The 15,784-nt window shown below is 40.0% G+C and overlaps 1 protein-coding gene across 2 annotated transcripts; it reads right to left on the bottom strand.

The window, feature by feature from the left end:
* Nucleotides 1-270: 270 nt before the first annotated feature.
* Nucleotides 271-15,784, bottom strand: RAC1 (Rac family small GTPase 1). 2 transcript variants are annotated; one of them, XM_041120083.1, is made up of 7 exons: nt 15,541-15,784; nt 8,621-8,692; nt 7,093-7,210; nt 4,662-4,718; nt 2,911-2,973; nt 2,054-2,213; nt 271-1,891 (listed from the first exon to the last, which is right to left on the bottom strand). In XM_041120083.1, the coding sequence occupies exons 1-7, from the start codon at nt 15,573-15,575 to the stop codon at nt 1,761-1,763; spliced, it is 636 nt and encodes a 211-aa protein (XP_040976017.1). In that variant the 5' UTR covers nt 15,576-15,784; the 3' UTR covers nt 271-1,760. The 2 variants fall into 2 exon arrangements, with proteins under 2 accessions (XP_040976017.1, XP_029857442.1); XM_030001582.1 differs by lacking the exon at nt 4,662-4,718 and having other exon boundaries at nt 15,541-15,779.

Raw genomic sequence — 15,784 nt, 5'->3', positions numbered from 1 at the left:
CTGGTTGGCAGCAGCTTTAAAACTTTCTATAAGCAGCAGCAGGAACTACTAATGCCTCAAAGGATAATGCAAGGCCTCTGAAGAAATGTTGTTGAGTACCATATTTAATTCTGGTTCTTAACATCAGGGCCCTACGGAAAGAGCCTGCAGTTAGCACATACATCCCTGAGGAGACAAGTACAGCATGCTGCTGTTGGCACTGGAAGAATGCTTATTCATAGTGGTATGAGAATGAGAACACTTGCTCAGAAACTCAAACGTTACCACACATGTGATTCAAGGATTTATTAAGTCATACATGCAAAACATACTGCTAATTGCATTAGCAAAAGATCAATGTAAAAACTTCACAATTTTGCAACTTTTAAATTTTGCTTTAGTGGTTGAAAGGGTGTAGTTCAACATTGTATTCCTGCCAGTTTAGAATGTACAGAACATTAGCACTAATTTACAGAACCTCACAGACCCAAGTTACCATTACTCAACCTATGCTGCACATGTACATGTAGTGACATAAAGAACACTTGTCTGCATTAGTAATGTTACGGTGGTGGGGATATCTGGCAAACAGTGATATTTGAGAAGGTTCATAGTTTATAGAGGTTTAAAATATAAAAATTACTAAAAATGTGTAAAGCTGCTTCACATGATTTTTACACCTAGTTAATAGACTAAAAGCTCCTCAGAAAGCATATAACTTACTGGGTCAGAAATAACAGGAAAATAAGGAGGATATGCTTGAACATTCTACTCTACGAAAAAAAAAAGAGCAACTTTCTATCATCAGAAAGGTTTTAAAATACAAGTTATATTGCTCAGTAAGAAGAGATTCTACAAGAAAAGCATTTACTACACAACAGTTTTGGGAATGACTGGTTCAGAGCTGTACCTAAATGAATGCCCTAATTGAAATTCAAAGGAATTTACCTATGAACACCAACCTCTCTTCCACTACTGCACCTCTGGGAAAATGGCCGCTGATTTTAACCTGCACTAAAAGTCAATTCAGTTTCAACTACCCTGGCAGTGTAGTGTAAGTAAGTCATCTGTACAGTGTCAAAATACTGTCTGGCACTATAATTTGATCCAACCCAATATTTCATTTATCCATCACAATACAATGCTGTCAAAAGGACTAGATACACTTCAGTAAGAATAGTTATTTATTTTTTAAATCACAGCAGCAAGAACTAGATTGCAACCAAGCCCTTACCAATGATAAAGCATTTTACACTGTGACTCAAGAGTGTCAGTCATTGGCAAAGATTTAGGTTTGATATACAACGCTATGCAATGACTGTGGGCTGAGAAAACGTTTCATAATAAAACACATTAGAGTGCAGTGTTTTGCTAATTTACGGTACTGTTACTTACTGTGAAAAACTAGAAAGTGTTTTTGTATTTCCTACCAGAAATTAGAGTCATCTTCAAGAAGAATCTTTAAAAAACAGTTTAGTGCTTAGTGTTTGTAGCACAACAATGCAACTTAGTTCAGCAGATAGTTTTGGCAACACTTAATTGAGCAAGAATAGGATTTTAAAAATAAGGCTTTACATAGGTTTGTCTTTTCAGGAGTTTGCTTTTAGAAGAATGCAAGGTAACTTTCATACTTTAAACAAATGAAACCGGGAAATTGTTGATTGGTTCAAGAATTTATGGAAGAGAACTAATTTATAACAGAAAAACTTGGCATTGAGTGTGAATGCTCCATTGTTCTGAGCAAAGCACAGGGTTTGGAGTGGGGTGGGGGAGGGTGATGTTTACAGCAGCAGACATTTTCTCTTCCTCTTCTTTACGGGAGGGGGGCACAGAACTGCTCGGATAGCTTCATCAAACACTGTCTTGAGGCCTCGCTGCGTAAGTGCTGAGCATTCTAGGTATTTCACTGCACCTGTGGAAAGCAAAAAGGCAATTACAAAGCAGTTCTCCACAATTACAGCAGCACTACTTCTAGCTAACTCCACAACGAAAGCCAGGCATTTATTTTAATTAAGGTACATCTTCCACAAACAAAATTTAGATCAAGTCAACAATAACCCCGTTGCCATCATACCAATCTCTTTTGCCATGGCAAGGCCCTGTGGGTAGGTGATAGGAGTCAGCTTCTTCTCCTTCAGTTTTTCAATAGTGTCCTTATCATCCCGGAGATCGAGTTTGGTACCCACTAAAATGATGGGGGTGTTGGGGCAATGGTGCCGCACCTCAGGATACCACTGAAAAAAACCAGCATAGGTTGGGGGGGGGCAGATTTCCACAAAGGCTCTAAGAGTCAGTTAAAGAGTAAAGGGGGAGAACATAAGACCCCATTAAGGTAGTATTAAAAAAAGAGCATACAATTGCAAAACATTTTTAATGAAGCCAAAAGGTATTTCCATATAATTAAAAACTTTACCCTATTAAGGGCAGTATTTTTTCCACACACCAGAAAAACCCTGATCTGCACTTCCATCACGGTGGAGACCACCTCTCGTTTGTGAAGTCTCCACAATGCCATACAGCTGAGTTGTCCAAGGCTCTGAAAGACTGCAACAGTAGCATGCTCACTGATGCAAGAAACAACTACCAACCTAATTTTGACATGCTTTTGGTTTTTAATGTTTTTCTTCAAATTGCATTAAAAGTGAAGTTCCTGTTTGTAATCTTAGCACCTTGTTGGCTGAAAACTCTTAAACTACTGTTACCCTATCAACGCATCAAGGAATGATTCATACTTAAGAGCATTTCACATGCCGTGAACTTCCACAACTTACAAGTTAGGCAAATGGATTTCTGCCTTTTCAAACTATATTTCACATTGCCTGCCAAAAAAAAAAATTTTAAAAAAATTGCCTAATATTTTCTAGACAGTGCTGTAAACTGAACACTATATGTTGAACCCTTAGAAATAAAGTGATACCAGCTTGTACTTACCTTAGCACGGACATTTTCAAAGGAAGCAGGACTCACAAGGGAAAAGCAGATTAAGAAGACATCCTACAAAGCAAGTTGATACAAGTTAGCCCAGCAAAGCAACCATTACAAAATCTCATCACCCTGAAAAGACTAGTATCACCAGCGCCTATATCACACTGTCACCTATATCACACTTGCAAAAGACAAGGTTGACAATACAGTTGCACATGACAATTAGAGGGAGCTTTCCCAAAGGGAAATCATTCCCAGGCAGCTACAAGCAGACACAAAGGGTGAGGGGAACCAACAACAAATAGATTGTAGTCACGTTCATAATCAGCTGCTGCAGTAGCCAGCAACTAAAGCACTAACACCACTGCACTGCAAGCTTTTTTTCCCCTAAATGTCGTTTCTTCTCCCTCACTGACATTCAGGAAAAAACCCACTTCAGATCCTTGACAAACACAGGAAGTAATGGAGAATCATCAGACTGGCTTCTGAACTGCGGTTGGACGCTCTTTGCAGACATCTAAGTGATTTAAGCCTTGAAAGACATGTAACTCATCAGCACAGGATGTTGCAAAGTGTTAACTGTTGGCACTGATTTTTGAAATATGAATATACTGTTAATATACTATAAAGTAGTCTTAAAATTGCGAAGGCAAAGTATAGAGGATGGGATAAAAAAAAAAAATCATATAATGATAATTTCTGCAATGATTACTTCCATGCCCAAGTCAGAGGAATCTTGTAGAACTGTCACTTCTACTGAGTGTCAGTATAATAAGATTTCAGAACTTCTCTATAACCAAATTAGGATTGAGAAGGGTATTAAAAACCTCAACAGTCCCTCCTTCCTCCTTCCCTTTCTAAATAATGAGAAAGCAGAGAGAAAAGTAGGTGTTTTTAGGGATCTTACACATCTTGCTTTTCAACTGAAGGCAAAAGAAAAATTCTAAGTAAGAGCAGGTAAAAACATTTTAGAGCGCATGTTCATACTAACTGCTGTACAGTATACACTTCAAAAAAACCAATGAGCTTCATACATGACACACTGTAGTATACAAGCATTCAGAATAACCACAAAATAATTTGCTCTGTCTAACCAGATGAAGATTACAATCTTGCTGTATGACCCAAAACTCGATAAACGTCTCTCAAAGAAGCCCAGCTTTCCCCAACCTACCTCTGCATCCATACTTATTCCGGTATCAAATGTGTTAAAGAATCAGGCATTTCAGAATGTTAGTTGATTGTGCTGCATTTCAAGGCATTTTGTTAGGTCAGCATCTGACATCTGCACTGCTAAGCACTTGCAACCCAGTTGTTCATGCATCACCCCAACAAGTTTCCGTAGCAGCGTCCCAGAAGAAGAAAGAAACAACATCAAATAATGTGATACTATGGCCACTACTTCTGTTTTCCAATTTTGCAGGTTTGTGGTGACTGAAGTTCTGCACGTTACACAGACTCTCTCCTTTACTAGCTCCAGAAATTAAAAAATTCTGTGTAACCATGAGGAATTATTTGAAGATTTCAGGTGTCTTGCACACTATCAATCTTAGTAAGCAGGAGGAAAAGCTATTTATTTACAATAAAAAGTTTTGTCTTAGCAACTCATACAAAGAGATTTGGTAACACAGTTCCCAGATCTAGCAATTCAATAGTTCCAAGAAAACTAGTTGTTTGAAAAATAGGGGCCAATTTATCACTATCGTAAGCAAGACAGGATGACAGAACTTGGAACTGAAGTTTAAAGTTTTACATACGGCAATAGGTTGATCTGTCAGACTGGAAGATATATTCTTACCATTGGTTCCTCCAACCTAATAACAGTAGGAGATAAAGTTACTCCTAAAATGGATTTAAGGGAAAACGTTCTCAGTCAGCAATTTGTGCTCACAAATATTCACAACATAGCTTTTCTTCTTAAGAGAGACGCTGCCCTGTAATTCAGCACAACCAACTACCTGTGTCCAGAACAGACCACCAGACTGCCCCATAAACCTGTAAATGTCAGTCTGCATTGTCAGAAGAGACTTGCAAGAGCAGATTTCTCATGGAAAGCATCCTCCTAACTTAATTTTAATTTTGGTTTGGTCTCCTGAGGAAATGAAGTTAACCACCTTTTCTGTCCCAACTTCTTCCTTCCCAAATATTTTGAAATGCTGCTAAATTTCAAATACATTCAGGAGAAGGTATTAAATTCCTGTATATTTTAAGGAAAAAAATAAAAATATTAATACAGGAAAAAGATACAAATTAATGCCTCCACTATGTCAAAGTCCTTACTGTGAAGTTAATAGCTGTGAACTGCTGGGTGGCTAATTGAGATACACATATTGGCCAGGTAATCAGCAACACCTGCTTTCACCTTACCCAGAACACAGTTCAGGTGCACATACGGGGAAACAAGGGGCCACAAGAACATGTGAGGGGTGAGTTTTAAATAGCACAACAAAGGAAGGGGGAGGCTGAATGCAGATCCTAAAAAGAGTCAGGCTGCATCAGCTCCACTGTTCTCTTCCTCTGTGCTTTTTGTTAATTTCATGGGGTTTTTTGTCCCTTAACTGATGATGAATCTTGCGTATTGCACAAGTCTAAAATCCAAAAACTGCTTCGTAAGTTCAAGACTTACCACCCTGTTTCATTTTCTGCTGAAAAAAAACCAATTCAAATAACTGAAAGTACTTCAAACCTTTACTTAACAGTTTTACATGCTTGTACAGAAGAGATTTTTTTTCCCCAACGCATGCTTAGATTGACATGGAATTCTTTTGCAGTCTATCAGAAAGCCACAGTTATTTTAGCAGGCTCAAGACATGCACATGCGTTCCATCCCTGTGTCACAGAGGAGGAACAATACCCTCCCTTACAACTCTGCTTTCTCACACTATTCAGTCATCTTTCAACATACCTTCTTCTATCGTGAGATACTTTTTTGAAAATATTTTTACAATGTTAAGCAAAGCTTAAGTTGTAAGTATCCTTTAGATATCTAAGTATTAGAGAAAAACAGTTTTCCATTGTCTCTCTTCCTAGGAAATGCAGATATTTCTGGCATTTCTACTAGAGTTGCCTACAACTGGCAAGTTCATATCCATCTTGGGTATTGTAATTTATGGGAAGGCCTAACTGTAAGAGTTAGTGAGCAGTGAATTACGGAAAGTTGTGAATTAAGACAGTTTACTAAAAAAAGCATCAGAGCTGATTAAATAAGATTCACATTATTCAAGAGAGCAGTTATACTGTAGAATAACTGAGAAAAATTTTGCATTTTACCTTATTAGCATTGAATATAAATTTGACAGTTAACAACAACAGTAATCAATGCCAAAAAAACCTGCAAATTACCACCTTTCTTTACTTATAGCACAGCTCCACCAGATAAAAGTAATTGCTCTAAAGAGACTAGAAAACCAGCCTCTACAAAGATTAACTGTAGCTGAAGCCACACTGGAAAGAACAGAGCGGATTACTTCAGCATTTTCCTTACACGAGGAAAGATGCAGCATGCAGACAGGACTTAACCAGTTGCAAGCACGGAAGACAGAAGCACATTTGTATTGATGTTATAGCACAAACTACAAGAAGTAATAAAATAGCCACAGCCTTAAGTACATTAGAAAGCTCCGACGCAGCCTCTGTCAATACCAATAATATCTTCATTCAGTACTGCCTCCTTCACATTTAGAACATCTTCACAGATACTAAACAATATCAAGTGCTTAGCAGTGACAGTGTCAGGTTGCAGCCAAGCAGCACGCCTATAAACAAAAACAAACCCTGCTTTTGGCAGGCATGCTAACCTTAAAAATCAAGGGACTAGCTGATGGAACTATTCACCAAGGGGTTTTTGGTTTTGTTTGGGGGGGGGGTTGTGTTTGTTTTTTTCTTGTTTTAAATCAAGCATTCTAGCTGAATCTGAGGCTGCAACTACACAAAAGCCAACATGTATCAGTGCACACAAATACACAAGCATGCAAATTTTAACATTTGTGCAACTGTACACACACCAAAGATTGTAATATTACAGCTACAGCACGTAGGTTGAAGGAAGGTAGCTTGCAACAAGTCACTGTTACTAATAAATACAAGACATCCAGATGTGACAACGTTGGCCTTATGTTCAAAAAGAAGAAACCTTTATGTTGGACAAAGCTGTACAGATTCTTTCTAGTTTCACACTGTAGTTCTTACTGTTTGCGGATAGGAGAGTGGACGTAGTCTGTCATAGTCCTCTTGACCAGCTGTATCCCACAAGCCCAGATTGACCGGTTTTCCATCAACCATTACATTAGCAGAGTAGTTGTCAAAACTGAAAAAATAAAGAAAGAGTTAGCTGCATTAGCTTGCAGTAAAATAGGGCACTGAAGGACTTTTTCCTACAGATTCCCAACTGGGAACACTACAAAAGGAAACATTTTATTGCACCCTTCTGCTCCCCAGAAACAGCGAAGTTGTTCTTTAAATACTGAGCCTGGTATGGGGTAATGGAAGGAAAAAATATGCACAACAGACTTGGTCCAGTCTAAACAGAAGTCATCTTTTTCATTGCTCTTCCAAAGGAAGTGTTAATCTCAGTAAGTACAAGAAAGTAAGTGATGCACTTAGCAAGCACTTTCCAGTCGTAGTGGGACATTCAGCAAGTTAATCTGTTTCATTTTGTAAGACTTTGAACAGCAGATACATGAGCAACAACCAAGGAATCCTTAATGACAACAGTAGTAACAAAAAAAAAACCTTATTAATTCTGCTAATCAAAAACCCCTCCAATGAAACATCAAAGTTAATACCCAGGGGCCAGTAGAGGCATGATTTTTACCTTATCACTACTATAGGCACAGAGGTTTTAATGATTTGTTAAGGCTAAACTAAGTTCACTGGGAACACAAGCATACCGTCATGCAAAAATATGGACTTAAGACCACAAAAAGGAAACAGGAGTAATTAAGACAACAAGGTCTTCGAAGGGTAACTGAAGTCATTTGTAAATTGCATTAGAATGTATTTTGTTACCTGAAGAAACCATCATTACTCACAGAGAGCAAGATAGCCAGATAAACAGACATCCAAAAAGGGCAAGGAAGCTGCTAGTGTATAAAACACCTCCCCCCAACAGGCCCTCAAAAAGAGAACTACACTAATACTGATACTGACAAATCCTTACATGCAAGAAAATGGGAAGCACCAAAATAAATGAATCCCAACAATCATGCCTGAGGAGCTATAGAGCTGTGGCTGGCTTAGCACAGGATTGGCAGTAGTACAAAAACTGGAAGGAACTAAAAAAAAAAAACCACACCCCACAAAAAAAACGCACTCTAGTCACATAAACCAACTATTTCTGACTACGCTATGATGTTTTTACAAGCTGTTCAGCCTTGGGACTGCTTATTATGAATGATATTAAAGATAGGAATAACACATTTTAACAGAGAACAGCATCTGATGAAGTGTTAGAAAAGGTTAGTCCCTAATAAGCAAGGCTTAGTGAGCAGAGAGAGGCTAAACTGATGGAGCATGGACAAGCACAGGTATGACTGTGCTAAGCAGTAAAAGCCCGAAGTGCTTCTCCTTACGCACACCTACATACTCAGTTAAACATTTAAGATGAAACTGAGGGATGCTTCCAGTCAATTCAAACAATTCAGGTAAGGAACCTGGAATTGCAGTAAGCACAGAGAAGTTGACATAAATTTGTTTTTAGGATTTTATAAGTACTTACACAGTGGGTATGTATTCTCCAGGAAATGCATTGGTTGTGTAACTGATGAGTAGGCATGTTTTACCTACAGCACTGTAAAAAGAGAAAGTTCACATGTAAAAAACATTCATCTTTAATAATGAGAAATAATAGGGAAGAAGACTGATTACATCCAGTCATCTAAGGAACAATTGAATGCCAACAGTAACTATTGTGCAGAAAAACAGCTAATAGACTGTAGCCTTAAGACTACTGGCAATGAAAACACACCTAATATAAACATCCATTTTGTAAAGTGGTAAATTACCAAATTTTGTTAATCTTTAGACAAAAAAAAAAACCACAAGTATTAATAAGACTACTAACATCTGCTAGTCACCTGACTGACTACTCATCAAGACTGCCTTACTCCAACTCCCTGAAATTAAAAAAAAAATGAAAACTATTTCCAGATACCCTTTACACAATTCCAAAACTTCATCTTTTCCAGAAAATGGTATATTTTCACATAAGTGAAATTTGAAAAAGCTTGAAAAGTATCATTTCTCAACACATCATTACTTTTGAGAATGAGCCATAAATACAAAAGATAATAGCTATATTTATTGCTATTGCAAAATTACTTCCCACATGCATTTGTCAACTATTCAAACATTTCAGAAACCGATTTATAGATACATTACATTCCAATATTGAAGAACTTGAAACACCAAACCTTTCTGCACCAATCTAATTCTGAACAGCCTCAAATGGGGGCAGGACAAGGTTCTGTCCCAGGTTTCTTTCAAAACTCTGGCAGCCAGCTCCTTCCCTCTCCACCCTCCTCCCCACATCTTATCTAGAGTCAAACATTAGATTAACGACACCACTGAATTTTTATTACAGTTTCAATTAAAAGGTTGGAAAACTTGAAATTGGACCATATTTTCTTCATTAAAATAGACTCTGCAAAGAGCGTTTCTGACACTGCAGACTGGGTCCCATGCTGGCTTCTCACTTGAGGCGCATAATCCTTAAACAGTGTGAGAGATTCCAGAAGTGAGCGTGCAACTAGTTCCTCAAAAGCGATAATGCCCAGACAGCGTTACAGTCTTCCCAATCACTCTTCTCAAACAGACAAACTCTCATGCAAGGAAAACTGCATTGTCTTGCAGACGTTTTATCACTACAACAATTTGGTCAAAGCAAGTCAGCAGTAACTTTCAAACCTTACTGTACTTACACGTATAATCTTGCCATTAGTATTAGATTTGACTCATGAGCCTCCTGAACTATATCTTTCACAAGCTGAAGGACCTCATTAAAGTTTTAGTCTAGAACTACAGTTAACATAAAAAAAAAACCCAACACAAAAAAACACAAAACCCAAACCCAACCCAAAAACCAAATGCTATTGCTAAAAATATCCTATTATCCTTTAGCTTCTGCAGAAGAAAAAAATATAACTCACACAAACAAGCTTCATTCAAGGGCTTACTAGTTCTCCAGCTGCAAACATTTTGAGGCATTCCCATCTGAATTTTACTATGTATCTTCCACTTAAATCACTGCATTTCTTCTCTTGGTCTGGAAGCATGTGGACTGTCCCTTCACTTACCAAAGATTGTCTTCAAAATGTTACTTAAAATGATTTAACACTCAACATTAACCAACCAGCCTTACCTAATAACTCACAATTTAAGGCAGGTTAAGTAAATTTGTGCTTTGTCACAACCATAAGTTACCATGTATCTTATAGCAGAATCTGTAACAAGTCTCTCCATTAAACTTTAAGCAGTTCCATACTGCATTAGCCCAAGAAGCAGCATCTGACATTACCTTAAATGCCTGAGCTATGAAAGAGTTGCTTCGATGTGCAAAGTTATCTAGGATTTTATCCTATATGCCCATTTTTAAATTGTAATCTTATGTTTCTGAGCTGACACCTAGCATAACATCCCATCCGCTGCAACTCTTTCTGACCATACCATGCAGTTTTCCACACTACTTTTCACACCTGCTTCTAAGGAAACAAGATGCCTGCTCCTTGCACAGTCTGAGATTTTTTTTTTTTTTTTTTTTTCCCCAGCATGCACTCTTTCACCAAGCTCTAACACCACCACAAAAAAGGGGGCATTTAATTCTGTTCTTGGTAAGTACAACCTTCAAACATTTTCCTGCAGTAACAGGCTTAAGACATACTTGTGCTCAAAAGCAGGAGAGGGATCTACCCTTCAAGAACTTGTGTGGGAAAGAATCAGGGACCAGTATGACAACACAGCTAGCTAATTTAACAGCTGTCAAAAGAGTAGATCCCATCTTATCTCTTGCACTAGCACTCATTGACTCTGTAACAAGCCAGAACAAGGAGTTAAGGAAAGCTATTTGCTCCCTGAGCTATCAGTTAGATCAGTTTGAATATATTGCTGAATTGCACTCACGACACTATAAAGCAGGCTACACTGGTTCAGCTTATAAAGGACAAACGTGAAAACCTTTAAAATACTGAGAGGAGCAAAAGCCAGCTTCTTTGGGAAATTTCTTGAGGCGCAGAGGCTATGTGTTCTCATGCTTCTAGAACCTGTTTGGTCTGACGCTTCATTTTCCAGTAAGTTCATTACAGGTAATTTAAGCTTCTAACAAATTAATGTTGAACTCAACATTTTCAGCAGTGGCTCAAGAACTGCTCTCTGCACCCAGGCTCCTTTGCTCACCTTGCACTGAAACGGGTGAGTCTGCTCTGGCTAATCAAAACAGCGCAGGAAGGAGGTGGTAAGAGATTTCAGTCCAAGCTTGGAAGTGTGTTTCTGCAGCACTGATCAGCCAGAGTCATTTAAACAAGAAAAAACACGTTCAACAACCCTGTTTCAGGCTTGCTCCATCTAGGTTTCCTGCTTTCCTTGCCTTTTGGCTCACTGCCCTATGAATCAGATCATTATGGTCACCAGTCTTAAACACTAATGCCTACCTTTATTTATAAAGTACATACTCCAAGTACTTTATCAGCTTTTTTAGACTTCTAACTTCTGTATTAAAGCAACTCCCCTAAAGAGAATTCTAACTGTTTGGCAAAATATAAGACCTTGTACATAAAGGCTGAGACTAAGAAACTAAAATAACACCAAACCAAGATTAGTCATAACAAGATTTCTAGCAACTACTTAATCATAGGTCTGTCCACCCACTATTACATAAATGAAACTAGTAACATTTGACTGTAATTAAAAATATGGCCTACAGAAATCTGGTGTTTTAACCACTTAACAATAAGCGAAAGACTTAAAAAAGACAGCACTGAGTCCCTTATTGCTTCCGGGTACCATCAAGGAATCAATGTATTTATATAACCATGTATGTATTAATTCCTGAAAACAAAACATGTCATCTCTTTCCTGGCCTTATTTACACTAACAAGTTTTATGAAGTTTCCCCACGGTGTTAAAGGTGCTTGGAGCCACATTATATGACAGGCACTGAAATGCCGTTGGAGGACCTGCACCAGTATTTCTTCCACTCTAAAGGCACCAGAGCTGCACAGATGGCTGAGAGTCTCCTGCTTTCCTGCAACTAAAAACTAATTGTGAGAATTTAGATCCTATTTGCAGTCACGGTAATGGAGGCCAGCTGAAGTACTTGCTGGTTTAATTCCAGAAACACCAATATCTGCAAACAGGTGGCAGCCTTCATAAAAGGCTTTGATTATGTTATTTCTTTCTTTCTGTGATCCACATGAACTACCTCCCTAGCAGACATGATGTACAACAGCCCAGGCCTTCACTCATACATTAAACAGCAGCTGAGATTTCTTTAGTACCATCCTCAGATCAAAAGTTCAGTATTTTTGCTATATTAGGCTTAGTTACTGGCTCTGCCAGATAAGCTGTTTTACTCACTATGACACACCCTCTCCCAAATATGCTGTCCAGGACCTACAAAACTACTACATTTTTTAAACTTTAAAGGTTCGGGAACACAAGTTACTAAATTTCAAGTCACTGCACTCTCTACAGATAGCATTGGAGGGACCCGAAGTGTTCAGCATCTTACACAAACACTGCACTACACTCAGTAAGAAGCCAATTGCCTTACCACCACCACCCTTCTCAACAAGCTATCAAATCAAATACAGCATGGCTTTAGCAGATAAGGCCTCAAATTAAGCAGAATTCAAAACAAGGACTCTTAGTTCACTGCTCTTGTTCTTACAATATTTCTACAATTAAAAATGCCTACAAAAGAGCATGAAGCGTGACCGTTTCTGTGGCATCTAGTAATCCTTTCTCCAAAATGCAGAGCTTCCCCTAATGTTACACGACATCACTGGAGATTTCATACCACTTAACAGCTGCCTTTTTAGAGTGAAAACAAAAGCTGCTAAAAATAACTTACACCAATGCTTTTTCTCGAGTGTCAGTCAACAGCAATTCCTGCAGTTACCCAAGTGCAGTGCTCTTCATCTGTCCTGCACATTCCTGCCGCTCTATATCACCAAGAAGTCAAAGCAACAGTTGCCATTTATTCTTCCCCAAACAATCCTCACAGTGAAGAAAAAAAAAAGGGGCAAAATATGATAGCACAACTAGCATACATGCCATGTTTTTCTAGTCAAATTAGTTGTCTAAACAGATACTAGTCAAAGCTCTAAGAATAAACACAAGTTACATATGAGAAACAGCCTACTCATTTACAAATTAAAAAAATAATAATCACACAGGTACTTCCACAGCTTTGTTTATTTTGTTCCTAGCAGACCTTTGCAGAGGGTACATAAAACAATACCTAAGTTTTATATTACATAAGCAAATCTTTAACTTGCATTGTTTTAGAGAAACTCTAAAGCTTTAGCCTTATCTAAGCCAAACATTACACATTTCCTAGAATACCTGTAATGCTTGAACTTTTGAAGCAGCAGCACAGAGAAACACAAATAGTTAAACATTTTTTAAGAACACTGAACGGAGAATGATACAAAGCTGCCAAAAATGAGCAATAGTGCCCGGATGGAACCCTAAGAGAGATTTGTTTCTAACTAACAAGGAAGGAAAACAAATTAAACTACTGTATTTTGTTCACACATATGTACAAAACTCAGGTAGAATTACATGACTTTCATTTCCAAGACAAAGAGCAATAAACATGTTAGGAAGTGGAATGGTTTACAAAGCAAATGATGAAAGGAACCGTTTTGTTGAATGAATTACTGAACATTATATGGTTTGTCTGTGCTGAGTTCTCAAATCTAGTGGAGGAAGTAGACTGAACTTTTTTTCCCCCCACCCAAACATGATGCATCGCATTTATTTACAGCATCGTCACAGACGACATGGTTCAGTTGAATTAAAAAAAATTATAACAGAAAAGCAAATTTGTTGGTTTTAAAATCAATACAACCAAAACAACAGTCCATAGTTATCCTACCTAGCATCAAAGAATTGCATTACTATGAAAAGTCTTCATTTGTCAAGATGCCACTTCATGTTCATATTGCTCAAAATCTTACAGAGCAAGTCAAAACAAGTTTGTCACTAGACTAAATTTATCTTTCAACCATACTTAGCCACCTTTTTAGGGACTCTACATCTTAAAAAACAAAACAAAAAAAACGCCACATAAATAACTTGAAGATTAAGCCACCACGTGAAATTACAGACAGTGGCAAGACCATTTAGCTACACTTCACTCCTCTGTCATCTACAGAAGTTTGCTGTGATACCAATTATGCTCAGCCTACACTAGGATTTTTGTTTCTCCTAAGGGGAAAAAAAACCCTCACAAACTGCATAAGACAAGTCTTGTTTTCCAGCTGGCCTGTGATGCTCCCCTGAGCTCTGACATCCAGTAAGAGAAAGAATGCCTCCAAGTTGATGGGAATAGCATCATGGAGAATATTCAGAAGTAGCAAACACACAAACTCTTTCCCCACCACAACTCCAGCATTCCTCACATTGAAATCCAACAGCTAAACTTAAGAGTTAACTCGATTCCAAAAAGCATCCTCAAGTTGTTTCACTTATAAGTAATACCACATCGGAATGCTGTAGGTGTAACAGTTCTTTACAGACAAGTTTATTTGTATTTCAAGTGCTTTATGAGCCTCCTTTAGACAGGAGCCTTACAAGACTAGATGTATGCATGCAGAAAAACAGTCTCTGCTCACAAGCATTTATGATCTGCTTAGTTTAGCCCATTTCACTTTGTTTTACTGCAAGAATCAGATGTCAAAAATCAAGCCACAAACAGTAGTAAGTTCGCTACTCCCACAAAAGGTACTTCAAACCAATATTAAATTTCCCGTACCGTGAAAAGCAAGGCAATTCTTTTTTTAATAGGCTTTGATCACTTCGGCGTGTCTACCGACGAAGGAAACACCAGAAACAAGCGACAGCTCCCGGGTGAGCCGGAAGACGCGGCCCACCCCGCCAGAACAAACCCGAAGCACACACCCTCCTCCACCACGGCAGGCGAAACCCACTTCTGTCAGCACCAACCCCAATTATTCGGCCACCACCACAGCACCCACCCCCGGAGCACCTTCCCCGGCAGCAATCCAGCGCTCGGGGGGGGGGGAGCCGGCACCGGAGACACCCACCGCTTACCAACACCCCTGCAGACGCTCGCTCTCCCGCTCCCCCAGGCAGCCACCATTTGCTCGCAGCACTCATCGCCTTGCCCCACGCTTCCCTCCCCCCCCCCGCCACCAGCAGGAAGCCGCGGCCGCCACCCACCCCCCCACACACACCGCCTCGCCGCCGACACCCCCGGCCCCGGCGAGCCCCCGCACCCCCCTCAGCGGCGGCTGGGCCGCGCCCGGGCCCCGCGGTGGGAGCGCCCACAACTTGCGGCGGGGCCCGGGCGGCCCGCGCCGCTCCCCGCCTCACGGGCGGACGCCCTTCCACACACCCCCGGCGGCCGGCGGAGCGCCTCAGGGCGAAGGCCCGACCGAGGGGTCCCCTCAGACTTACCCGTCGCCCACCACCACACACTTGATGGCCTGCATCGGGGCTGCGCCGCGGCGGCGGGTCCTGCTGCCGAGCGGGACGGGGAGGGGAGGGCCGGGCCGCGCACGAAGGGAGCCGGCGGCGGTCTCCGCACCAGGTCGCGGCCGCCTCCGCCCTGTGCCTGGGAGCGGGGACGAGGCAGCGGCCACCACCCAAGGCGGGGAGAGGGAGGACTGCGGGGACACAGGAAGCTGCCGCTCCACTCACA

This window comes from Aquila chrysaetos, chromosome 25, assembly GCF_900496995.4.
Source record: "Aquila chrysaetos chrysaetos chromosome 25, bAquChr1.4, whole genome shotgun sequence".
In the NCBI taxonomy this organism is placed as follows: domain Eukaryota; kingdom Metazoa; phylum Chordata; class Aves; order Accipitriformes; family Accipitridae; genus Aquila; species Aquila chrysaetos.
Note: the sequence above shows the minus strand (reverse complement) of the source record. Positions and strands in the feature narration are given on the sequence as shown.

Excerpts from the sequence above, each read along its gene's own strand:
- RAC1 (XM_041120083.1), bottom strand. The coding sequence starts at position 15,575 with ATGCAGGCCATCAAGTGTGTGGTGGTGGGCGACGG. Across the intron at positions 8,693-15,540 it reads TGTGTGGTGGTGGGCGACGG|TGCTGTAGGTAAAACATGCC; the intron begins GTAAGTCTGAGG and ends CTCTTTTTACAG. Across the intron at positions 1,892-2,053 it reads TGCCATGGCAAAAGAGATTG|GTGCAGTGAAATACCTAGAA; the intron begins GTATGATGGCAA and ends TGCTTTCCACAG.